At 44.4% G+C, this 25,285-nt stretch overlaps 1 protein-coding gene across 8 annotated transcripts in view; it reads left to right on the forward strand.

The window, feature by feature from the left end:
- Nucleotides 1-25,285, forward strand: part of NHSL1 (NHS like 1) — a 164,533-nt gene that overhangs the window by 72,750 nt on the left and 66,498 nt on the right. Inside the window, exon 1 of one of the 8 annotated variants that reach the window (XM_068677280.1) lies at nt 24,883-25,102. The exons of the other annotated variants lie outside the window; for them this stretch is intronic. Coding sequence (XP_068533381.1) covers nt 24,898-25,102 — 205 coding nt within the window. The 5' untranslated portion in view covers nt 24,883-24,897. Of the gene's footprint in view, nt 1-24,882; nt 25,103-25,285 lie in introns of those variants that run through there. 8 annotated transcript variants of the gene reach the window in all.

Below are 25,285 nucleotides of genomic sequence, written 5' to 3' on the forward strand. Positions count from 1 at the left end.
TAGATAAAGGCCTGTAAGCCTAAGGGAGCTGCTGGCGTTTGTAGGTGCAGGAATATGTGGTGGTTTGTAGCCGGGGGGGGGGGGGGGGGGGGGCGTGTGTCTGTGAAAATAGTTCTTCAAGCTTTGGGCAAGTTCATAAATAATCATTTATGGAAGTCTCAAAAAGCATTTGTGTCAGCGACTGGACTAGCTCCAAAATACATACTGCATGTTTTATATACATTTTTGTGGAAGGCTTTTTTTTTTTTTCTAAAGAAACGGATGTTTTATAGACACACAATATTGTATGTGTGAGGAAGCATATAGAAATCTAAAGGTTTAAGTGGAAAAAATTAGTGATTTGATATGAAGGCACCTTTTTGTCTTGTCATACCTTACCTTTCCCAGGTAAGCTCCGTTTGCAAAGGTAAAATTGGATGTATTTATGCAGCAGTTCGAAGAATTTGACCGTGTGGTCAGGTTTGCATCTTAGTTTTATGGTGTGGTTGAAACCATTGGATGCTGTGCGTTTATGGAAGCAGTTCTCAACTGGGAGCGGAGACACGGCTGCAGTCACTGCGGCTGGTGCTATTTGTCCTCGTGTGACTGTATGGTTGAGCAGCAGAGGGTTGTTTAAAGCTTCAGTGCTGTACAGTGGCAATCAAAACTTTTCATGCTGGTGGAACAGCTGGAGCTATGTGAAAATTCTGCACTTAACTGCAGCTCCAAGTAGCGACTTCTGGATGTTTGCACTTAATGGCAAATTTAATCCAAACTTGTCCTTCTTTCCCGCGTCTTCTGGTAAACATGGCCAAACGTGGGAGTCTGAAAGTGGGTTTGCTGAACAAAAATTTGTAAGCTACAGAAACATTAAGTTCAGGTAAGTAAAGTTGATATGTGTCACGGAATCATTTGTTCAGATGTACTTCTCTACTTTTGTTTTATTAAAAAAAAAAAAAACGTAGATTCATCTGTCATTGCTATTTGTTTCATAAAATCTTCCCAAATTTCAGTCCCTTGCTAGTTTTATTCCACAAATATCTTTTATCCAATAAAATAATTATAATTGCTCTTTGTCATCCAATCAAAACCTTTCAGGTGAAAATTGAAATGAGAAAAAATAGGTGGCTGTGACCTTTATCAGGTACTGCCATCCTTCCCTCTGGGGGCTGGGGTGCCGTGGACCTGTTCCTCTCCAGGACGTGGTGAGTGGTGAGCTGCAGCCTCTGTTGAAGCAGGTTTCAGAGCAGACTCTGCAAATAGCTGTGGCTGCTTTCGCTGTCTGCGTGCTGTCTGCTCCAAGAGCTGTAACCTCTTACTAACGTAAGTTTATGTTGCTGAAGGGTCTTAATCTCCTAGGAGACTGTGGAATTTTTTTGTTATGATGAAAGAGCTGGGAAGAACACGCTTGCACTGAGTTATTGTAGGGAATCAGCATTCTGGAGCTGTTGTCTCAGTGTGCTTTTGGTAGGTGAAGGGCAGGTAAGGGCTGAAGCTCTGCTGGCTGCGGCTCCCAGGGCAGATCCTAGCTCCTTCTGGGCAGCTCTGCATTGCTCATTCAGGTGTTCGCTTGCTGACACCTGTTATTATGTAGCTGTATCTTCACCTTTGAAGTGACACTGTCTGCGTTTATCTCCTGAATTTCACTTGCAGAGTAGCTCCACTAAGAGTTTTCTTGGTTGGTCCCTGGAGACGACCACAATCTTGGGAAATGCAAATCAGGCGAGTTAAGTAACACCTGACTTAAGGCATTTCCAAAGTTAAAAGGACATCACAACTCGATTTATCCTGCAGTTCAGCTTTACGTGACGTTCAGATTAGCACAGTAGGCAGAGCAGCGCACCTCTCAGAAGAGCGTATCATTTGCTGGCTTCTTTGCAGGGATGAAGAAATGAACAGGGTGCCAAGGTTTTCCTTCTAATTGTATGGGTTTTGAGCTTTAGGAATGGTTTCAAGTTGTGTTTCATGATTCACATACAGCTTTTGTTTTGTTCCCAGGACACCTCTAGTTCTCTCGTAAATCCAGCTAATCCTTAGGCTGAAAAATTTGGGCAAATGCTTCCTCTCAGGAGAGGGGCAAAACTGATGTCTCCCGACATTCACATTTTTCTCTGAGCTCTCTGTATCGTATAAAGCAGGCTGGATGTTTCCAGGTTTTGTATGCCGTGTTTGAGCTGAGACAATGCACTGTATGCGCTTTCCTACTCCCTGCTAATAAAGTAACAGCATATACGAAAATTGCTGTTTCCATGCAGTTGTTAGCCAGCTGCTCATGGATTGTCCCCTAAAACGGAGGGAGTCTGTCTTTGGAGTGGTCATAGCTCACCATTCTGGCAGGACTTGGTAAATATTATAGCTCCTTTTGTTTTTTTTCTTTCTCGGTTTGTCTTACAAATGAAAAAAAAGTGAGTTTGAAATAAGAATGTTTTTAATGACTGAAGCTAATGAAATTTGCAAGAGTGTATTTAGTTTCTCGTATAGTATTTGGAACTTCTGAAAAAGGGATTTGACAGCTTGTAATTTAAACTGTGAAATATGTTTACTTCTTGTCTTTTGTCTGCAGAATCTCAATAAAAATAAAGCTAATTAAGCTCTAGATTTTCCATCCAGTCATCCATTCATCTGCTTTTTTTTTTTTTTGCTGACATTTAATTTATTTTATTTAATTTAAGTTTAATTTATTTACAAGCCTTTTTTTTTTCCACTTGTAGCTTGAAAACTCTTGTCTACTTCTGGTGAATTGAAATGGAAACTGCACTATAACCTTACGTGTAGCTTGCTGCTCCAAAGCCAGAGCTGAAGGCAGCTGTTAAAATGCAAGACTTAGGTGCTTGTGATGTCTACGCAAGGTGCATTTCCAGTGTGAGCGTGTACATTGGACACCTAAGAGCGTGGCATATTTTCCATCCCAAAGGGAGGTAATTAATATGTACACCCTGTGCTCCTTCTGGAGCTTCCCTTACATATGGTGAGGCAGCTTGCACCTGGGCACTGCACCTTCCCGAAGCAGATGGTTTCCCTGGACATTGAGTCTCCAGGAACTTGCAGCGCACCAAGGGGAGCGGTGAGCTGCGAATGAAATGTGTTTCGGCCGGTGTGTCGTTTGAGGGTGCATCACCCAAAATGAAAAGATGTGAGAACTGAGTAGAAGGCTTCTGACAAAGTTAGGAAAGTGTGTGTGCACTGCTGTGCCTGCGTATCGGGAGGGAGAAAGGGAGGCAGAGATGTGGCTGAATCCCTGAACTCTGAATACTTCTAATTGCTCTCTCGTAGGCAGCTCCCAAGTTGACTGTATTAATTAAAGAGGGAGCTATAGAAAAACCAGGCTCGTGGATTCAGTCAGTCATGCCTAATTTCGGTGCTTGAAACAGGTACAGAAGCCAATGAATAGTAGAGGCTGTAGTTGCAAATAGTAGTTGCCTTGTAGAAAGTGAAGTCTGTTTGTACTTGCTTGCAATTTCCATTGATTCTTTTAAATTTGCTTTTCCCTGTTGTCATCAACAGTGCCGAACAGCTGAGGAGTGAGGGTGCCTGAGTATATCATGGTGTATGCTATATGGAAACTTCCATCCAGGGCTTGTTAGCTCAATTTTGTTAACCTGGAGTAAGGCATGTGGCGCCCTGTATGATCAATACAGTGTATTCGTTTCAGAATGGAAGTGAGGTAACTGTGATGTGTGGTGGCAGAACCAGGTATGAAATTACACGTTCATCTTGTGGCCAACTCGGCCCGCTTTTGCCAAGAGAGAGGCTCGCTGTGCTCGGCAGGAACCAGTGCACACGTGGCACTGCTCCTATGCAAGGGCTGTGGCTGAGCTGAGCCTACACCAAGCAGACTGCAGCTCCTCCACTGCCACTGGTAGGCTGTGATTCAGCTGGGACTGAGGGGAAGGCAGCAAACCCATTAAATTAATCAGGTCAAACGAGAAGTAGCTCATTTCATTCTCCCTGCCCTGTGCTGACACTTCACACACACGTGCTGGTACCTCCACAAAGAAGCAGGAGCTTTTCTACCCTGGGGGTATCCACAGCAAATGCCTGGGAGAAAGCTTGGAAAGAGCCGGAATGGGCGGATTCAGGAGTATTTCCCACTTCAGAGCTGTAATAACCTACAAACTGCCGCTGCATCCCTCTCCATGCACGGCCCCTGATGAATGCTCTGGCCCAGTTTGCAGCCCAAGGACAGCGAGTGTCAAGTGCAAATACTTTTACGTTTGTATTCAAGGACTTGGGTGTCCCAAAAGAGAACAGCTTGAAGTACTGCAGGCCTAATAAGCTTAATTCAGTTCAGAGGAGTATTTGTGGTTCGTTCGGTGAGTGTTTTTGACCACGTGAATGAAAATTGCTCCCAGCCAGTTCTGATGGTTTGCCTGCACAGTCGTACTCCCCAGACCAGAAGAGAATCTGGTATTTCTGTTAGTTTCCTCATGTTTGTCCTCTGTGTGACAGCCTTGGGGAGCTCAGGATGACTGTTCTGTGTTTGATTACCTCGTGTCATAATTGTGCCTATTGAGGGGGGCAGCCTGTTCGGCTCTGCTCCTCCTGGTAGGACTCTGCACAAGGGTAGAGTTGCCTTTGTTGCTCTGACCTCTTAAAGTGCAATTTGCCTTCTAGCCTACGAAGAGGATGATAGCGCAGTAATTCCAGGTGCCCTTCTTGCCACCCTTGGTTTTGATATTCCCAGCACCTCAGAGCATTCTTCAGCAGCCCCGGTGAAATGCCCTGTTGGTCTGAAGGAGCAACCCACGTGAAATCATGGTACCCCGCGGGGTATTGCTGGAGCCATGCACAGATGAGTGGGCAAATGAAGGTGCCTGGGGATTTTTCTTTTTGTTTCATTTTAAAAGTAAATACAATTGACGAAAAGCTCTGTTGCATCAATTAATCAAAGATACTTTAACACACAAGTTTGAAAAAAATAATTATATATTGTTTTCAATTTAAAAGTAGATCCTTTAACAGCACATTGAAGTAACAGGATTGCCTGTTGTTTTTCCAGGCTTTTTCGTCAGCATTTCTACTCTTGCCTCTCAAAATTTAGGACTGTCAGTTTCAGTACAACTAGTTTTCTCCTCGTTCATACAGGGAGCCTTTATACATTTTGTCCTCTTTGTTCACCTTTTGTGGCAAATAAATTCCTGAATGAATTTAGAGAAGTTGGTTGTGGATGCCTTTCTTGACCTGCAGCAACTCTTACAAAGATTTTGTCCTTTCCGTGCCCTTGGTCTGAAGAGTAAGGCAAACAAAAGATAAGGCAAACTAATTCATGACTTCATTTTGTTTGTTTTCTTCCTCACTTAAGGCAGAAGATAGCCCTTTCAGAAAATCATTCATTTTGTCGGTTTTAATGCCAAACACTTTGCACCTGCAGGAATTCCTGGATTTATTACAGAAGAACTTTTTGTTTGTAATAGGCAGAAACCATAACACAATTTCATAAATGCTGTCTGTAATATCTAAGTGAAAACTCTGCCAGTATAGCTATAGCCATTATAGGAATAAAAATAAAGCTGTCTTTTAAAAAGCTGCTTTTGATGAAGCAAACAGATAGATAAATAAAGAATTTTAATTTGGCTCCTGAATGGAGATATGAAGTGGAACTAGATGCCTCCTTCAGGTAAGATGATGGCACTTTAGGCTTAATTCTCTAAGAAAACAATTTGAAGTGGTTTCAGAGGTTTTATTGGAAAAGGTTGTTTAAGAAATAATTTTAATTATGGGCAAATGTTTATCAGTTTGAGTTATTTGAAACAGATTGATGGAGTTATTCTAATTACTCACCGTGGATTCTGCTTGGAAGGACAGACTTCCAGTCTCATCATCTGAATAAGCCGATTGTCTTGCCAGGTCTGCTGTGACCTTCCCCAAACCAATTTCATCGTCTATAATAATTTTTAAAATATTTCTTTCCTCCCTCACTGTGTGAGGAAGCTCCACCCTAACAAGTGAAAAATTCCTCGAGTGGAACTGGTAATACAATCATATCAAGTGCAAGAGAGAATAGCAAAATATTTTCTCTTGCTTTGCAGTTAGGAGAAGGTTCAATGCTAGTTACCAAAATAATAGCTAATAGATTTTCAGCCAGTGCTTGGTGTCCAAGTCAATGCTGTCCCTTTAAGCATATCCTGGTGCTGACCTCCTTTATCTCGCCCCTCTTATCACTCATGTGGCCACCACGCCTGGTAGGCTCAGGGTCTGGCTTTTCTTAGTGCTGGGGCTGGCTGGAGACAAGCAGTGTGGGACTGTGACAGTCAAAAATTGTATTTTTACTCTATCTGTTTTCTTTGGATAATTTTTCAGGGCTTTTTGTTTGTGTGCTTTACGCACAGTTTGAAAGGGAAATGTGTCAGAGTGATTCAGGCTTTAGAAAACCTCTTTCAATAGTTGGCGCCCGTCCAGGGTATCAGAAACATAGGTCTCCACAGACCACTTTGGTTCTAAAGGAAAAAGTGTTTAATTAGACGCCCCAACAGCCCTGCTGGCTGGTGGTCACACTGGGATGTGCTTTTGCGGTACAGAAACACGTGAAGCAAGACAGAAAGTGCCCAAGTCCTGATCCTTTTACCCTGAGTTGGGCAGACATCTGCGCTTTCTTCCGTGCTCATTTTAATGGTGCGATCATTAGTAGCACCAAATGCTGCGAGTACATACATATTTTTAACTAAGTTTGACTTGAGAGCAAGGAAGACGTGTTTTGATGTGTCAAACCTCCCAACTTCATGTGATTAAAACTTTTCAGATGACCATTACCAGCCCTTATAAAACATGGTTATGTATGGGGAATAGCGTTATTCTCCATGTGTCAGTCATGGTCTGCTCTATCAAACCAGTGTGTTTAGCATCCAGTTAGCAGGAGCAGTGTCCTCATGAGAGGTGACCACAGCAGTTGGCATCACCTCCTCTGCTTCTGCCCTGATGTGGTAGGTGTGGTGGGCACTCACATTCCCAGAGGCACCATTTCACACTTGCAGCTCTCTCTTCCTATTCAGCTTGACACATGGTGCTGTATTCAGTCAGTTATACTTCATAATTTGCCTCTTGGAAGGCATTTGTATATTATTTCCATAGAGTTCAGCACCCCAGTACAAGGGGAAGCCTGGCTGCTTAGTGTCACACACAGCACAACGCAGGGTGGGCGGTCAGAGAACCACTTTCCTGGTGGGGCTCGGGACCAGGTGTGAGGTCCTGCAAATGTCACAGATGCCAGAGAGCATCCAGACCCCTCAGGTTGTGTAGGCTGTTCCTTGGCAGGTCTAACTACCTGGGGTGTTTGGGAGATGGAGAACATGCATCCCTATTTCCAGAGCTCCCCTCTTCCATGGGGGGCTCCCAGAGCACCCACATAAACCAACATTTTACATGGTTTACACATCCACTGATGCAACCCCCCATCAGCTGGACCTGCTCTGCATGTGGCCACCGTGGCAACTCTCATTTAGAGGCATCGCTGCAAAAATGAGGTGGTGGTGCTTTGTAGTTCCTCAGCAGCACATGTGCTTTGCCTTAAACCATCACTGGATAAGCTATGGGAGCAGCACTGGGAATGCGGATAGAAGTTAAGTTGATCCCCAACCAGTGGCTTTAAAGGCAAGCTCTTTCTTCCTTGCTGTTTCTTTGACCCCATGACTGACATCCTATGGGACAGTAGAGGCACTTCAAAAGACCCCATGCTTGGTAGCTCAGGCTTTCCTTGTTTGATTCTTTTTTTTTCTTTTAATTTTGTTCTCTTGGTTGTTTTTTTGTTTGTTTGTTTTTTTGGATGAGTTCCCTCTTTCCCACAGACATCAGGAAGGTGGGGATCTCATTCAGGCTTCCCCACTTGGCTCCTGATGAGGGCAGAGAGGGAGTTGTCAAACAGGACAGAGTTTGCCTTGGGAAAGGCTGCTGGAGAGCGTCTCTGCTGCAGCCAGGCCCACCCTGAGGGGGGGATGCTGGCTCAAGCCCGCCCTGAGCAGCATGTGCTACTGGTGCTATGGCCCAGAGCAACCCCAGGCTTTTCAGCACTTCTCTACCAAGTTGCATCTGGGCTGCATCTGATTTCTCAGACAACAGCACTGTTCTGTAGACGGCATCCTCTGACTTGTTTTATGTACATTTTCCCCCGTGTCTGTGTGGGCTTGATTGCTGTTTTTGTCGCTTTTCAATATTTTTCTGCTCCTATTTGTGATTCCCCTAGAATGTGCTGTGCTGTTTCTCAGTCCCCACTGGCGTGTTCACAGCTGCTCCCAGTCCCCTGTGAATACCACTGATGTGCTTCTTACTTCCTCTTCCAGGTAATTAATGAGTAGATTTAACAAGATTGGACCTTTAAATCCCTCTGGTATCCAAGGAACCTTCCTCCAGCTCCAGTATGTTTCTGTTTATTTGGCCTCTATCAAGTGTATTCCTGGAGCCCTCTGAAGAATTACAGCAAAAACAATGCGTGTGTGCTTGGAACACCAGAAAAAGGAATTAGGCAGAAAGGGCCTTTTGTTTCTTAGAGCACAAGGAAATAGTATAAGGAAATCTTGAAATTAGAAAGTACCCTTTCAATCAGGAGTTAAAAAAAAAAGGCAGGCTAAGTTGTATAAAAACTGGATTTGGGGCTGTTCCACTGTAATGTCTCCACATCTCAGCCACAGCAGTCTGCTCTTAGCCCGCTCTAAAATGAAGCAACTTCTCTTACATGGTGACAGATCCCTGAAATGTGATATTTAAGATCTAAGCATGGCTAATGGTACTTGGCATCTCATTAGTGCTGCTTTGTCATCTGTGGCCTAAACTACTGCTTTTGAGGTGTTTGGGCCATTTTATTTATTTATTTCTAGAGCTCTGCCCAAAGATAATGTGTTTACATGTGTTTTTTATCACAATTTGGCTTTACATGAAGAATTTCAGGACAACTAATGCATTTGGAGAGAGCTGCGATTCTCAGTTGTTAGTAAGGGAGATTGCCCTGACCCTTACCCTAGGGAATGCTCCCTAGTTCCTCTGTTTCTTTGCTGTTTAGGGCCAGGCCCTACAGCAGTTGGTCAACACCACGTTAATTTAGTGTGCTGCGTACAGACCCAAATATCAACAGTAAGCAATGGGGCTGGTGGCAGCTGCTTGTCACCCTTATAAAAATAATATAAGTTGAGTGCTTGTCTTCCTATAGGTGTCCTGGGCAGAAATAAGCTGTATGCAAAAGCACAGCACAGACCACGCAGGGCCCGCAGCAGCGACACTGCAACAACACGATGCGCTGGGGCCCGGGCCTGCTGGGCCCCACGGGATAGGACCGGGAGCCTTTTCCCCGCTGGTCCTAAGCTGCCTTCCCTCTGCAGGCAGCGTGCACCGGGGATGGGACTGCTGTGGGATGTTCTACCCGAGAGGTGAGGGGCTGCGTGGCCAGAGGGTTTTGTTTGGCGATGTGCTAGTGCGGATTTATCGCCGCTTTTGTTCCTGCGTGCAGGGCGTGGGACATCGCGGCCCTGCATCGAATCCTGCAGGATGGTGCACAGCAGACAAAAGGGCGAGCTTTGCATCACAGGAACTTCTGTGGTGGCTCCTGCATGGAGCAGGGAGGGCCCTGTGGCGGCCCAGCCGTGGCCCCACTCATGTGGGCCTCAGCAGAGAGCCTGGAGAGAAGCAGGGAGCGGTGCTGCGGCGGTGCGGATGCCTGATGGAAACCCCTGCTGCTCTCCTGCACAGCCATAGCAGAGGAACAAGAGTTTGCATGCCCAAGGCAGAAGGGAGATGCTTATTTTGTTTAATTGGACTTCCTGAGAACGTGGTTCTGAATAGACTGAGAAAAGCTCATTATTTTTGTTTAACATCTGTACTTCTGTTTTCATTCAAAATCCGTGTTAGTGCCGCTCTCCTTTTATTACTGAAGAAAGTAAGAAGCCTTTGTTGAAAGGTGACAGCAGAGAGCTGTTGTAAGGAAGGGGTTAGGAGTGGTAAAAAATGTCCTTTCCCTGTGAAAAGATAGCAATTAAGTACTTGAGTGTGTATCAACCCTTGCTCAGAAGCTTCTGCTCTTCTCTCTAAGTTGCTTCGAAATGTTGGCTATTTTCACTCTACCGATGTCTTTTATTTGTGAAAAATCCCCATGAAGGGCCTTGGTACACTTGCCAATCATTAATTAAAAAGCAGAAATAAAGTTCCTTTCCTGCAAATTTTACACTAATGAATTAATTGCTAGTCAATCAGTCAGGGAATCTAGACAAAACCTGGATTAATTTAATGACACAATTTTGCTGTGTATCAGTTTATCTTAAATTAAATTGCTACTGTGTACAAAATAAAAAAAAAATCACCAGCAAAGCCACAGACAAAACAAAACACCTCTATTTTAAATATTTTACCTGCAGAGCAAGGGGTTTGCAATTCATGACATAGTTCAGTGGATTACTGGAGTTTAGAAACGGTGACAACTGAAGCTTTTTTAGAGCATTAATGTAGAGATGCAGAATAGAAGTTATTGTTTAAATAAAGAGTATAATAGATGAAACTTTTTCAAGGGAGTTGGGCAGCTAGGCAGCTAATAAGACTTAGTCTTTTCTGATCTAGAGCATCTGATAGAAAATGAACCAAGAAATAAAGTTTTCAGAGATGTTCAGCAGATGACTTTGTACAGAAAGGTACATGATAAAACTGAACTATGCTTGCTTTTTTCTAAATCTCAGATTGAATGCATGGAGAGTGCTTTTAAATTTTTCAGATTGCATTTCTGGATAAGTTGCTAGTTTCCGGGTGCAAAGGCCCATCTTAGGGCTGTGCTTCAAAACAGTGAAGGTACTGGAGAGTTTTGTTGGATAACGATATATTGTGATTACCATGTTTTACTTTTCTCCTATTTGCATGCTCTAGCGTTTTCTGTAAGCCACTGTGCTGTGCACTGTTTTATGCGGTTGTAGTAGACTTTTCCCTACCTTTAGAAGCAGTAATTTTTGTGTATTACATCCTTTAGAAGCAGTAATTTTTGTGTATTACATTATTAACGTGGTTTTGAAAATCATGATCCTGAAAATCAGCTAAGGCGTTATCACTGATTTCTTCCTGTTAACCTTAACGTGCGATGGAGAGAAGTTGTTTTGCCCCCGTCCTTTTACTGAGGAGGAGGATTTGTTTGGCTTTGAAACTGCACAGCAGGTCTGTCTCTCAGATACTGTTTTTGTTTAGGCTCTGAGGGCTCTGGGAGAAGTGGTGTGGTTGTTTACATGCTGCCCTGACTCCCACGTTGTTTTCTCAGTCTGATTGTGATGAGCAGCCTTGATACGACAAACGATGGGCACTGAGTTTGTTTAGGGACAGAGTTCGAGGTGTATTAGGTGGGTGTGGATGTGGTCGGCATGCATAGGATCAGTGATGAAATCCCTGCTCTAAAACCAGGGCTCCATGTAGGTTTAGGGGCCTGGCCCTCTGCCCACACACACCTAGCACCTCAGCTCCTCCCGGCTGGCAGGGTGACCTGAGCCCTCCTGCGCTGGGTGCTGGGGTGGCCCCAGTGCTGCACCCTCATGCCAGCAGCACCCAGTTCTTCGGCACAGCCCTGGGCTCCCCTGGCCATGAGCAGCTCAAGCCACTTCGGGGCTTGTTCAGAGCTGGGCATCCTCAGAAGAGGCGATGCGGCGTGGTGGCTAGGGCTGGTTGGAGTTGGAGATGTACGAATGGAAGAATTAAACGCATTTTCTCCCAAAAGAATTAATTCCTAAAAGGGTCGTGAGCCTTGGTTCATTGGCATGAGCTGAAAAATGAGATCATGTTTCTGTAATATTTGCCTAGAGTTTCTCTTTGGGTCATAGTTTTTGTTGAAGGCGAAGGGTGCCAAGAAAACGCTGTAAAGCAAGCATGTGTGCTTACTGCCTGCCTGCACTTGGGAAGTATTTTCCATCCTTGCTTGTCTTACAGCTGTGGATTTGAGAGGGAAGTCTTTTATACTAATAATAGCAAGAAGTTATGATAGAAGCTATCCATGAAAAATCCCAGGCATGTGCTGCTTGTTCCCTAGAGAAGGGATCCATGGTAGAAATGCAGATTTTTTTTATTTTTGAATTTTTTTTAAAGATCACAGGACTGCTCACCAGTTGTCTCCTGTGTTCTGTGCATGTAAGGACATTCCTTGGATTCTTTTCTTGGCAATGTTCTCATAAAATATCCAATGTTTGAAATCAGAAACAGATTTTCTCTGATGTTTTTAAACAAATGCATTTTCCAAGTTGAACTGGGCAAGCCAAAATGTGTACAAGTTGCTTTCTTTTTTTTTTTATTTCTTTCTGCTTAAAGTTTTAATTCTTTCATATAACAGCAAGCCAAAGTGAGGGAGGGGACTTGCAGTAATCTAAATGGAGTAATCTGTCAGAGCGAAGATCCTTTGCAGAATTTAGTGTTTGTTTTAAGCCTAAGAAAGCAGCTGATTGATTGTGTGGTATTTGTTCCTCTGACTTCATTTCAGATTGTTTTTTTTTTTTATTCCTGTCTCAGTTCTGTGTTATCACAATTGGGCTTGTGAGTCAGACCCATTCTTTTTGTGGTTGTTTTTTTTAATGTCGTATGCGTTATTTTAATAGTGTAAGTAACTGTGAGGACGTTTCTCATCTGTAATTCTAAAAGCAATTTGAAGAAATGCAGAATTAGTACAGGCAAATCAGAATTAAATCTCAAGCACGGGACTGTTGGAGTTAGTAAGCCTGCTTCTGAAAGAAGAGCCCTGCTGTTGTTCTTTGCTTCTCTGGTATTTCACGGGTTCTTCCTGCTGTGCTTGTTCCAAGCTGTTTTCTTTGCCACTTCTTTTCCTGTCCCCGTCCAAGCTGATCACTGCCTGGTGCATCTGTGATGCAGCTGAGGCCTGCCACCGAGGGGAAGTCTTCACATAGCTTGGTCTTAACAATTACATCTGTGTGAATTCCTGACATGGCAATGCACAGCTAGAGAGGTCTGTCAGACGTGGCGTATTCACGTGCTGAGCAAACAAACCAATTGTTGCTTTGATACTGAAGAGATTTGAGTGTTTAAGATTGCTTGAAGTTTGGAGTTTTTGTCGATTAAGCAAGAACTTTATTACCCCATGCAGAAGGAAGGAGAGATGTAGAGGTGAAGAGATACATACGTGGCTAAGCATGTTCACAGCATCTGCCATGGGTCTGTCCTCCTCGTATCAGAGAGCAATGAATAGGACGTACTTCTAACCGTGCCTGGAACTGCAGAATGAAATGGAGCATAATGAAAGGAAGATTATAGGTTTAGATAATTAAATCCTCACTGAAGTTGCTCAGGTGCTTGGAAGTGTTGCAGATCCCCGCGTACTTCTATTTTTTCTCTTCAGGAAGGGAACACACTGGAAGGAGGGCAGCGTATGTAAGAGTGAAGTGAGTTTCCAAGGCAGCAGAGCACCGAGGCAGTGCCCACACCTTCTCTGCCACTTTTTTTCTGGGTCTGTGCCCAGCCCTGTGCCACACCTGCTGTGACAACCCCTTGGGGAGAGCTGCGTTCCCCAGCTCTCATTTCCATTATTTGGAGATTGCCCGTAAATACATTTGTTCACCAAATGTAAGCATGTTGTTACACTCCTTTGGGCTGCCTTATTTGACTGCCCTGACAGAGGCCACCAAATGGCACAGGCTCAGACCCCACCAAATGAATGCCTTTTGTTTGGTGTGTTTGTGTTTTTTTCCTTTTTTGGTAACAGAACAGGGTGTGGGCATGTATTTTTTCCGTTAAAATTTTAAGAACACTGATGGCAGTGGGTGAAACAGGGCAGAATATAATCAGGCATTAGATAAAAATCTCCTCCAGTAGGCATGCCAGCCCTCCTCAGGGTACATGGGTCTTTTGCCCTGCTACGCAGGGGGAAACTCACGCTAAATTGGCATAGAGACAACGCGAGCTGCATGGATTTGGATGTGAAAGCAGTTAGTATTGAACCTCCCCTTCAGCAGACCTTTAGCTGATAATTGGAAATGTGGAGGTCAGGAGAGGCTTCTGTACGTGCCTGGCTTTTGGTAGGTGACTGCAGCTTGTGTTTTTTAAACAGTCTGGTGTAAACACATACAGAAATACTTGATGCTCGTGATCCGTTGGTTTATTCAGGTGTTGTTGTTCAGTCTTTAAGACTCTTTGAAAATTGACTTGTCTACTGTCACAAACAGATAATTAACACATAACTTTTTCTCTGCCTCTAGTTTTACTTCCATGTGAGCACTTAATGCATTCCCTGCCTTTCTGCTCCATGCCTACTTCATTGCAGGCTGCAACAAGAACCGCTTGCACAACTGACACAACACTGCAATCCTGAAGGGGGGCTGATGGTAAATGAATCATAGCAAGATCACTTGCTGCTTTCCTTGACCTGCTAACATTTGCTTTCAAGCAATACCTGTTAACACCCCCAGTCACCTGGGGGCTGGTGAGCACAGTGCAGATGGTGATTGCTGTGCACTGCAGTAGCAGAGGGCAGCGAATTTCTGCCAAATTGCAGCAAGAAGCCAACTCTGTTAATTCTAAACAGCAAAAGCATGCAGGTTAGAGAATATGAAAACATAAGCAAAAAGTAGCGTGCGCAGCTGATGGGATACAGAAGTATTGAAAGAATTTCATGTTGAAGTGGTCTTTAAAAGAGCGTGCACATACTTGGAGCCTATAAATATCTCCCCACATTTTTCAGTGGTTTAAGCTTAGTAACGATTTCACATTGTTTAAGTATAATATTACCAGATTCGTACTGCCCATGCTTGTCACTCGTCTACACTGGCTTTTTTTTTCCCCTAGCAGCATTTGTGCAGAAGACTGGTGTTGCTTGTGGGGAAATGCCATAAACTTTTGTCAAATGGGAGACCTGCTTCCTGGGAAAGCACGTTGCCTGGCATTAAGAGATGGAAATTTTATTAATTCTTTTATTCAAAGTCTTGCCACAGCTGTGATCTTGCCTGTGGTGAATGTCTGGTGAAACAGTCTATAATTACCCCAGGCATCTTATTTTAATGCTATCCCAGTGTTGCCTGACTTCCAGTCCTCTAGAGCATCCCACTCTTTTCTATCTATATTTTAAAAAATCCAGAAAATGTTTCTGGCACTTAAAGCTCTCGTGTAACTTATCTGGACCTTCAGATTTGAAAATATTTTAAGCTTAATTGCTGGTCTGATGCAGAGGGATTACAAACACAGGTCTTATTTAGTCTAGCTGGTAGCTTGGAAGGTAAATATCACAAGGAGGGAGGAAACCTGCTCAAGTTAAAGGCCTGTGTTGGCACAAGATGAATGGTTACGAGTGACTTCTGGATTAATTGAAGTCAGACATTAAAAGGTCCCAAACCATCTGAGGAGGGAAGTTGTGGAACAGACTTCCAAACAGGATAATGTGGACAAAGAAGTGTTTTTAAGATGGCTCATGATAACTTTGGGTAAAGTGTAAGTTAGAATTTGTAGAGCCCGTAAGTGGGGTCTGTGGCAGAGGTCGTTTGGCTTCCTGGAGGTCTGGGGATGTGAGGGCCAGGAATAATGATCTCCTCACGTGCTTAATTGTGGCATCTTTGTGTTGTTCTGCCGCACTGGAGGCCAGGTGGGGAGCAAGGCCCTGCTGGCATTGAGCTGGCTGGCAGGTGTGCGGGCGCTCCCCTCACATGGAGCTGCAGGTGCTGCTGAGGCAGAAATCCTGCCAGCTTGGCCTGGTCGGGCCTGATGGGCTTCTCCTCTCCTTTTCTAGCACTGGGTGTGCTCCACCTTCCTTAGGAGTTGTATTTTACAGATTGCCGGCTCTCACAGGGACCTCAGACCTGGCTGACACCCACCAGTTTCTCCCTTGCCCTTTACCCATGACGTGCTGTAGTTACACATGTGGCAAGACACCACAGTGTCTTTCTGTAGGCCTCCTCTTAGAAGGTCCTTTTTGGCATGGGAATCCTCCTAATCCAGAGATCTGTTAAAACTCTCTTTCCAGCACAGCACCCTGTCCCCCTTCCAATTTTTTAATCCATCCCCATTCTCATTTAAATCCATAAGTATGCTTCTTGTCACATTTTCGTACGCCAGGTGAATTCAAGAGGTTTTTGTAGCTGCTGGCAACCAGGAGGCATCACTTGAGCAGCAGCGGCCTGTGGATAGCTGTCCTTCCCCATGCAAGCCAGGTGCCTGCTGGAAAACAGGCAGCTCATGGAGACACCAAAGGAAGAAGGATGAAAGTTGGTTTTAAGCTTCACTCCTGGCAGCACACTGAGAGGAAGGGAGGGAGGGAGGAAGAACTGGGAATATGTGTGGAGTGATGAAGCTTGTGTAATTACGACTGGTAGTATGTGCTTAGTACCTTAATTATAATTTTAGAAATTATTATTATTTTGCATTTCTATTATACTGCTACATTTTGAGAATTTTGGAAAAGCAATTTTGAAAAGGTGAAAGAAAGCCGTCAAATTCTCTTGGTTTCTTCATTGCGTTCTGAAGGTTTGAAAACAACACTTTTCTATGCCATGAAGTTTCATTTTACGAAACTCTGTTCCTGTGTGCTGCTGTGGGCTGATTTCTAGGTGGCAGCAACAATCCTTGGCAGGATTGAGGCCAAGGATATACTTAAGTAAGTGGGTGAGGTGGAGGGGGGGGGGAGCTGGACTATTTTCCCTGCTGAAACAGTGTTTGGAAAACAGTTTCTGATTCTTTTCTAAGCCTTATTTTCCTTAGTCCAAGTGTCAAAATTGTATTGTTGTGGACCCTGGGCATGTCCTGTAGAGGTGTGACTGGTGAGGACTGTGCCACTGCCTCGTGGCTGTCCCAGGGCTGCTGCCATGAGGTGTATTCAACCCCGGTGGGCCAAGCAGCTTGTAGCTCCAAGGTCTCTGATGGCTCCTTGTGGTGTTTTCCTGAGGAGAGGTTGCTTTGCTTATCAGACTCCACATAAGCACGAGCTCATGTGGATACGTGGGCTAATCACTTCAAGTTTGCGAAAGCCATTTGCATTAGGAAATTTACATTTATGTTTACATTTAAAGTAATAAAACACACCACAGATTCATCACTGGAACTGAGAGAACCTGATTGTGTAGAAGGCGTGACTGAAGTATCACGAAAATGCAGTTTCTTGAAGGCGAGATTCCTGTGGCTGCTGAGTGCTAAGTAAATAGCCAGTGTGCGCAGCCCTTGTTTGGATAATTCTTTTTTAAGGAATTATTTTTTTTTGCTGGTGTTTTTCTTAAAATCTTGGAGCTGAAATAACTCTTTAGTTTTAGGTTGGAAATATCAGAAGACCCCAGATAACCCAGGCTTGCAGATCAGTATCAGTCAGAACCAGTTTTCCTGCATGCACCGGAATGCCTGGAAACTTTATCCACAGAAACTCAACAGTGGGCAGCTTGAGCCAGCCCCTTGCTATCTTTGTGGGACCCTGGTGCTTTTTGTCTTTGCAATAGTGCCTGCAGAGAGATATTTCCCTTCATCCTTTAGCTGGAATTTCAAAGAATAAAAACTCTTGTTTGATTTTAACTTGAAATCTACCTGGGATGTAATTAAGTCTGTAGATTTTGAAACCTGGCTTTCTGTGCTTGCTTTCTTACACAATATAAGGAGGTGTTATGCTGTTTATCTTTTGATTTGATGAAAAAAAAACCACCAAAACACATATGTCCATCTTATGTCCATTTATATTTTGATTCTCTTCTGTCTTCTTTTCTTAAAGGATTCTTTTAAATGAGTTTAAAATAATTTTACTTTTCCACTAAAATTTTGAAACCTAGTCTTGAATTATCATCCTAATTTGTGGGGCTTTACTGTCATTTTTCTTTAAAAAGAAATCTATTGGGAGGGACAAAATACATGTAAAAGCTGAGTGACTCTTTTGAAGAGCATCAAAGTTTATAATGATTTGTTCAGATCCAAACTTACCTTGATCTGAGGAAGATGTATTTTGTCAAAATCTGTAATTCCATAACACATAATTCTGAAATTACCAGAAGCATAGACTTGGAAAATTATATAAATTTACTATGTCATGGTTTGTGTTTTTGATATGGGCCAAGATACATTTTGCATTGCTCAGTCAAGGATGCTGAATACAAAATTCTTCCCTGACCCGATAATATCTGCATGTGGGGAGAGTAATCTAGAGGGGGTCTTATTTTTGAGGGTATTGCTTGGAATTTTAGAATTAACAGTATTATTATTGCTACTGAACAGACAGAAATTGAAACCCATAGACAACGGAATATATTAATTTGCTTGCTGACTGTGGCAGGTACACAGACAGCTGCCCTTCCCAGACGATTTTGTGAAGCTCACCATTTCACTTGTATTCTTTTGCAGAGCAGTAACTTGAGGTGCCAAAAAAGAAGGGCATTGGTAGGCTGGAGTAGCTATAACACTTGTGTTTAATCGTTTTGTTGCCAAATCAGATATCGTAATTGTAAGAACAATTGCCTTCAGCCAGTAACGGTGTGTTCTGCATGAAACAGCACTCCAGAAAGTCTGCTGTAGAAGATGCAAAATGGACAAATCACTGTGCTTTTTTTTATAATTATATAATTGATACTAAAAGTTTACATAGCATATGGATATCTTATTGATCCCTGGACTCAAGAAGAACATTCTTAGGGTGTAACTCTGTCTTGGATTGAAATACTGCTACTTTGTACTGCTCCTCATTAACCTAATCTTTCCAATGTAATGGCCACATATTTTTGTCATTACTCTTTCTAATGGAATTTGATGCATTCCTCTGCCATGATCTGCAAATCCAAGAGTTTACCTACTTTTTTTAAAAAGCCTTTACGTGACCTGCTGTAAAGTATGCAGGCCGTATCTAGCTGTAACTCCTAAGAAGCTAATTCTAACTGGCTTATCTTGCATAAATACCGTTTGCAAGCAAATGTGATGCCTTAGATTAAAAATTTCGAGCTGACCCATTCCAGGTTAATGTGGTGATACTTGATATAAAATATTGGTTTAGCTCTTTCAATCTGCTTCTCTTTGCTGAGGCACAAGCTTTCCTTAGGCTGCGGGCAGAAGCGTGCGACAGGGTTACTTTTCTCATCAGCTGTGTGTTAAAAAATAATGAAACTCCCTTATCTTAACCAGCCAGCGACGACTGTGAAAAGCTACGCCCGCAGTAGCGAGTGCCATGGGAAGAGGGCGCGTAGCCTGGAGCGGTGGCTGTGAGGTCCTGAGGGACAGGGAGGTGGCAAGGGCTGCACTGGGAGGGACACCCAGAGCAAAGCAAATGTGCGGCTGACATATTAGCAAAACCACGCTTCTTTCTTCCTTTAGTGTGAAGGATAAGAGCATTTTTCTGTGCCGACCTCATTGAGGCATGCAAAATGAGACTGTTGTAAGAGCAGCCACCAAAAATTGACCTCTACAGGGCTTTGGATCCTTTCAACCTCTGGGCTGTGCCCCTGGCTGAGGCAGCGGGAGGTGGCACCATGTGTGGAGGGCAGTGGTGGTGTCAGTCCCAGGCCGAGAAGCTCCTCTCCAGAAGGACATGGGCTGGGGGCCTGCAGCCTTCTGGAGGCTTTTGTGATGCAGCACAGGTTGCTTTGGTTTTTATTGACCCCCCTTCATCAAGCGTGGAGTCCCATGTTTCACTGAGCTGCTGGGTGGAAGGGAGGTCAGTGCTGCTCCGTGTCCCCCCGTGGGCTTCTGAATCTGCAAGAATGGTGAGAGAAAAAGGGTCAGGAGGGTGGCTTCTTTCCTTCTCTGTTACCACGGTAATGAGGTTAATAAGCAGAGCTGCTCTGGGCAATCCTGCCACCACTGTGAGCTGCCATTAGCATGGGCTGTGAAATCAGCTCCTGGTGCCATGTCTCCTCTGTTTGCATGGTGTACGGGCCTGCGGTGCCGCTTGCGTGGCCATCCGGGCTGGGAGCCGCCCGCTCCCCTGGCTTCTGGTGGGTCATCTCTTGCTCCATACTTTCAGAAACGTGGGACCTCACCCCTGAAGCCAGGAATTGCTTCCATCTCTCTGATGTCCCCGTCCTCACACCCAAGGGTGCCTTGCCCCCCTTCCCAGTGGCAGTCCGCTTCCCAAAAGGTACCACCCCAAACGCTTCACCTCAGCAAAAGCCTCGCATCTGTATGGTGGCAGAGCTGAACCGGCAAAGAACAGAAAGATTTGTCTGATCTGCCTGCTGCTTTCACTGCTGGCTTTATTTGCTTTCTTGTTTGAATACGATCAGGAGTTGATATCAAACAAAAGACACTGTTTGTTGCTCTTAATTGGGCTTTCAAATTGAAAGATGAACAATTGCAACACACAAGTGTATTTTTAAGTGCCCAGGGACTGCCAATAATGTAATACGTGTGCTTCTCCTCCTCCAGCGTCTTACACGTATGCCATATCTCAAAATACTTATTGGATTAAAAATAATTACAGAGGGCTACTACATAACAGCAAAGGAAAAATGAAATTAAGGTATAAAAGCAAGAGTCATGGGTGTGCTGAGAACTGATGAGGCAGGGAGATGCGGGGAGGCTGTTCCACATTGTAACAGCTCAGCACAAGAGGTTTGTATATGAAGAGGCAGGAAAGGGCTGTTGGAAGCAAAGATACCAAAAGTATGTGGAGCAATCTCTGCATGGTTTTAATGGGAAGCATGTTAATCTTGAGCTCAGAGTGAACACAAAACCAGAGGAGCTGTTTTGTGAATAGGGATGGAGTTAGTAGAGAGCACCAGAAAGAAACTTCTGTCAGGGGGGTTTTAAAAGACATTTTTGTTTTTCACCAGGGCATTGATTCTTCACATTGCTCATTTTTACATTGTTTGTTTGCTTTCTGTCTTCCTGTTGTGCCCGAGTTGTACGGGTGCGTGCTGTGTGGATGGGTTGCAGGTTCAGCACCGTGCAGAGGGCTGAGCTTTGCACAGGGGTGGCACCCAAAAATTGCAGCTGGCAGTTCCTACACCAGGAGCCACCGCAGCCTGCCTTCAGGGGCTGGCACCCAGTCTGTCAGCACAGTTGCCAGCATCACTTGCCGTAGCTTTTTACAAAGTGCATTTTGTTGTCAGTGTTGCTTTTAGTTGCCGTGCCGTTCCAGCTCTTCCAGCTGCACAGGCCTTATTACTTACATCCTTAAAAGAAAAAAAAAGGGTTAAAAGCTTGATGTATGCTGTACAATAGCAAGCATCTGATAAAAATAATCCCGTGAACGTATTCATGGACGGTGCTAATACCAGGGAATGTGAATGTGGCCGTGTGGAGAGAGCTTTCGGAGCAGCGTGAAGCTTGGTGCACATCCTGGCTGCAGGGCGGCCGCCCCTCCCGCGGCCCCTTCATCTCCGGTGCTCATTGATGTCTCAGCATTGTAAGAGCTCTTCAAATGTTTGACTTGCTTCAGAAACTGTAAAGCTGGTACATCCTGCTCCCTTCCTGTCTGACATACTCATTTTCAGTTAAAAAAAAAAAAAAAGAATTATAATACCTCAAGGGTTTGGGGTTTTTGTTTTTCCTTTCTTTGTGAAATTCTCCAGCTTTTGTCTACTCCTGTGTGTTTAGCGAACGTGAGGCAGGGCTTCAGATGCACTGGTTTGTTTGCTTGTTGGTTTAAAAAGAACTGTAACTACAATTCAACCCTCCAGCTGATCAGCTGAAAAGCCCAGAATGCATCAACCCTCCGCGGTTATAAATAGAGTCGCTGTCTAATGAGGGCAGAGTTCATCCCCGCGGATTTCTACCACCTCCCTTTAATTTCACATGTGGCTGCTGGGCTCGCATTGGAAATTACCAGATTTGATGGTTTGGTTTTGTTGTGAGTGGTGTTGATAGAGATGCTGTTATTTTACTACATTGTGTATGTTACTATTTTTCTTCTACACAGAGGATCTGCAAATTGTATGTAAAGACCCATGATCAAGTTTCTCATGTGGCATATTTGGAAGGATTATGTTGATATCAGGGTAGGACTGCCGTGCCCATACTTTGTGATTCCTAATCCCCTGTGTTTCCATTATGCACATCCCGTAGGCTTTTAAAACTCCTACATGTAATAAGTCATCAGTATCTCTGCCGGTTTGGGAGGTCAGGAGCACATAGGCATGTCTAATGGGAGGGCTGATGTTTTCTTTGGTTGTCTTTTTATTTTGTTTCTCGTAATCACCAAGTTAGTCACAGTTTTGGGTGTCCATCAAACTCTTAACCACCTTTTTTCTTCAGACCAAATGTTGTTTCCAGTATAATGTAATCAATTTGCTCTCTAATTATTCAAACTCTCCCTAACAGAGCCCGAGAAACTGTAAAGAGATGGCTTAGCAAACATGAAATATGCTGATAAAAGGATGCACACGTGTGTCTAACAATCTGCTCAGAACATTTGTACTTGAATTACTAATAGTGCAATTTTTAAACAGCGTGAAAAAGAATAATAAAGGAAATAAAATGCTATTTAGGGAAATCTTTATATTAATAATAGCTCAAGGCTGAGAAAAATGATCAGTCTCACTTCTGTGATTTTTAGGAAAAAAAAGAATAAAACAACCCTTTAGTTGAAGTAGACTATGTGAAGCTCAATCAGGAATTTTATGGTAAGATTTCAGGTGAAACTTTGACTCGGATTATTGCTCCATACGTTTACAGTATAAAATAATTGCTTTTATGTTTTCTGTTAAGGTGCAGTTGGCAAGGTACACAATGCCTTCCTCACATGAGAACGGCACATCCTCTTCCTAACTCGTTATGGTTCCTCCTTTGCTAATAGCTGAGGCCATCACCGTCATCAGATCCTGTATCGTGTATGGTACCAAGGCCTTCCAGGCTCCAGGGAAGAACAGACTTATTCTTTACATAAAAAAAAAAAATTGTGTGGACATTAATGCCTGCCATATGGTAAATATACTTGTTAAACTGGATTTCAGCCCTGATCCCATTATCGTGTGTCAGCCTTCCTTCGTGAGCGTGCATTGAAAACATGGCTAATGGAGCATTTCTGTAGTCTGGAGAAGCGCGTGTTAAATGTTATTGGGTCTGCAGGCCAATATGTTATCCTGTGTTATCTTGTTAAGTGCTTGGGAACATCTCAGTCTGCTGAACACTGAATTTTGCCTTTTTCCACCATTTTATTGCACCCATGTTAGCACTGCGTGTTACAGAGCACCGTTGGTTTGAGGTACAACTACACCTCGCTTTCACATCAAGTAACAGTTGCATGGCGTTGTGATGACATCAGCTTGTGAAATACAATTTGATAACATGATTTTGAGTTGTTAAAATAAAAAGCATAGCATAAATCCAGCTGTATTCTTGCCTCATAAAAGACAATGTTTCTGTCTGCAGGCCGTGCAGCAGAAATAAATACAAAACACCAACTTTTGTGCATCTTTTAGACAGGGACTTTTCCCGGGACAGGGCTTGTTTCATCTCTGTTCATTAAAGTTTTCTGGCACTCGTCATTCTAAGATCTGTTTTTATCGGTTGGCAAGTTTGCTGAGATTCAACCCTGTGAGGTGTCTATAAAACATTATATAGTGGAAATATTTCGTTCAGATCACTGCGCAAAGTAGCAGAACATTAAACGAAAACAAACCAAAGCCAGCCATTTTCTGGCTAGTTTTCTACACGTTGCCAGCCCCGTTGACTCAGTTTTGCAGACGGTTTGTGCTGGGTGGTGCTGTGCATTTTGCATGCCTGAATCTGGATGCCACCCTGGTGCGGTGCCCGCAGGCAGCCTGCATGCACACGTGGTGTTCTGGGATGGGGCTGGGGATGCAGGTGGCGGCAGGTCTGTGTCTGACTTTTTTAATTATTTTCCCTAACCAGGGATTTTTCTGCCCAAAAGTTTATTCTAGATACCAACCAGTCAGCAAAAAAGCATTTTCTAAAATACATGAATACTTACCTGACACTACTGTAGAGCGGTAGCTTTGGTGTCTGGTATGGGTTGAGACCAGAGCATCCATGAAGAGGAGTTAAGGAGGCAGGCCAAGAGTCAAACAATATCAAGTCAACCCAAACTTTAGAAAGCTGCTGAGGATGTATGACTGTGCAGGGTGCATGTCTGTGCTGTTTCCCTTGCTGTCCCAGTCTGAGCGTGCTGAGCTGGCTGAACAGCGCAGGAAGGGCACGATTCCCGAGCCCTGAAGGCAAACAGCACAGGGGATGCGAGATTAGGGCTGGTGTGGAAACCAGCGTGGAAACGTCCTCAGTAGTGCAGCGTTTGGGAGAGGTGCTGCGGGCTGGTGGCCTGTGGGTGGAAGAACCCAGGATAATTGTAATCCTGGCTTTTCCTCTCTGTGGGCAGGTTCCTAAATCCCTTTGAGACCGGCTTCATCCTTAAATAGGAGTAATGCCTATCCTTTAGAGGTGTTGTGGGGATGCGTTTATTTATGAAGTACTAATTGGGTGTGAACTGGGAACTGCTGGTTCTTTGTGCAGCCAGAAACCTGGTTGCAGCCTAACCTGGAAGATACCTGCTGCTTCCTCTGGTGGCAATTGCTGTGCTTCCAACTGGGAAAGGGGGAGTCCTTCCTAAAACCCAAGCATGGAAATTGCCACACTGTGTTTTTTGTTTTTTTCTTTATTCTATGTATCTTTTCTGCTCTTGCAGCCTGGAAGAATGCAAATGCCCCTGCTGCTGGCAGATCCCTGCCCCGCAGCAGCCCTCTGGCTGTCGGTGTCACGGCGATTACGGTGAGCTTTAAATAAGCTCCTTGGCTGCGGCCATCTGCGTACGGCCCTGCTACCTGTAGTTCAGGGGGTGCTGAATAATCGGGGATAAAGCTTAAGAGGAGCAGCAGGCTTGGGCAGAGGCAGGACGGGAGGAGGCTGGGGCAGATGCCTCCGTTTCGCAGCCCCGTGCAGCCGCTGGTTTCTGGCTCTGCGCCGTTTGCAGCACAACCAAGTAGTTTAGCCTGTCTGAGCACAGGAGGAGAAAATCTTTCCCTTCACAGCGCCCTGAATGCGTCCGCTCAAGGGTTATGAGCAGGCCACTCCCTTCGGCTCCCAAGTAGCCACTGGGGACAGCGGGGACATCCTTGAGAGCAGCGGCTGACAATGATCGCCTATGTGCACTGCCTGCCCACCGACCCCATGGTCGGCTGCCTCAGCAGGAGCAAGTGGCAGCCCGGCTGCGAGGATGATGATGATGAGGAGGAACTCATCCCGCTGCACTCCGGCAGGATGGGCAATGGGCACACCAGGCTGCCCGGGCGCCTCCAGAGACGGGTGCTGAGCAAGGAGGACGACAACTTCTGGCCGAGTAAGAGAGCGATTCCTCCTCGGTAGCTGGTGGTTGTTCAGTGTCGCCTTTATTCAGGGAATAAATAACAGGAACGGATTTGCAAACGGATAAAACATTCATATTCTTTTACTGTTTCGGAGGGTGAAGGGATTGGGACGAATTTTTGTCTGAAAAGAATGTATTTTCACTTCAGAAGAGTGT

Source organism: Anas acuta, chromosome 3, assembly GCF_963932015.1.
Source record: "Anas acuta chromosome 3, bAnaAcu1.1, whole genome shotgun sequence".
NCBI classification, from domain to species: Eukaryota; Metazoa; Chordata; class Aves; order Anseriformes; family Anatidae; genus Anas; species Anas acuta.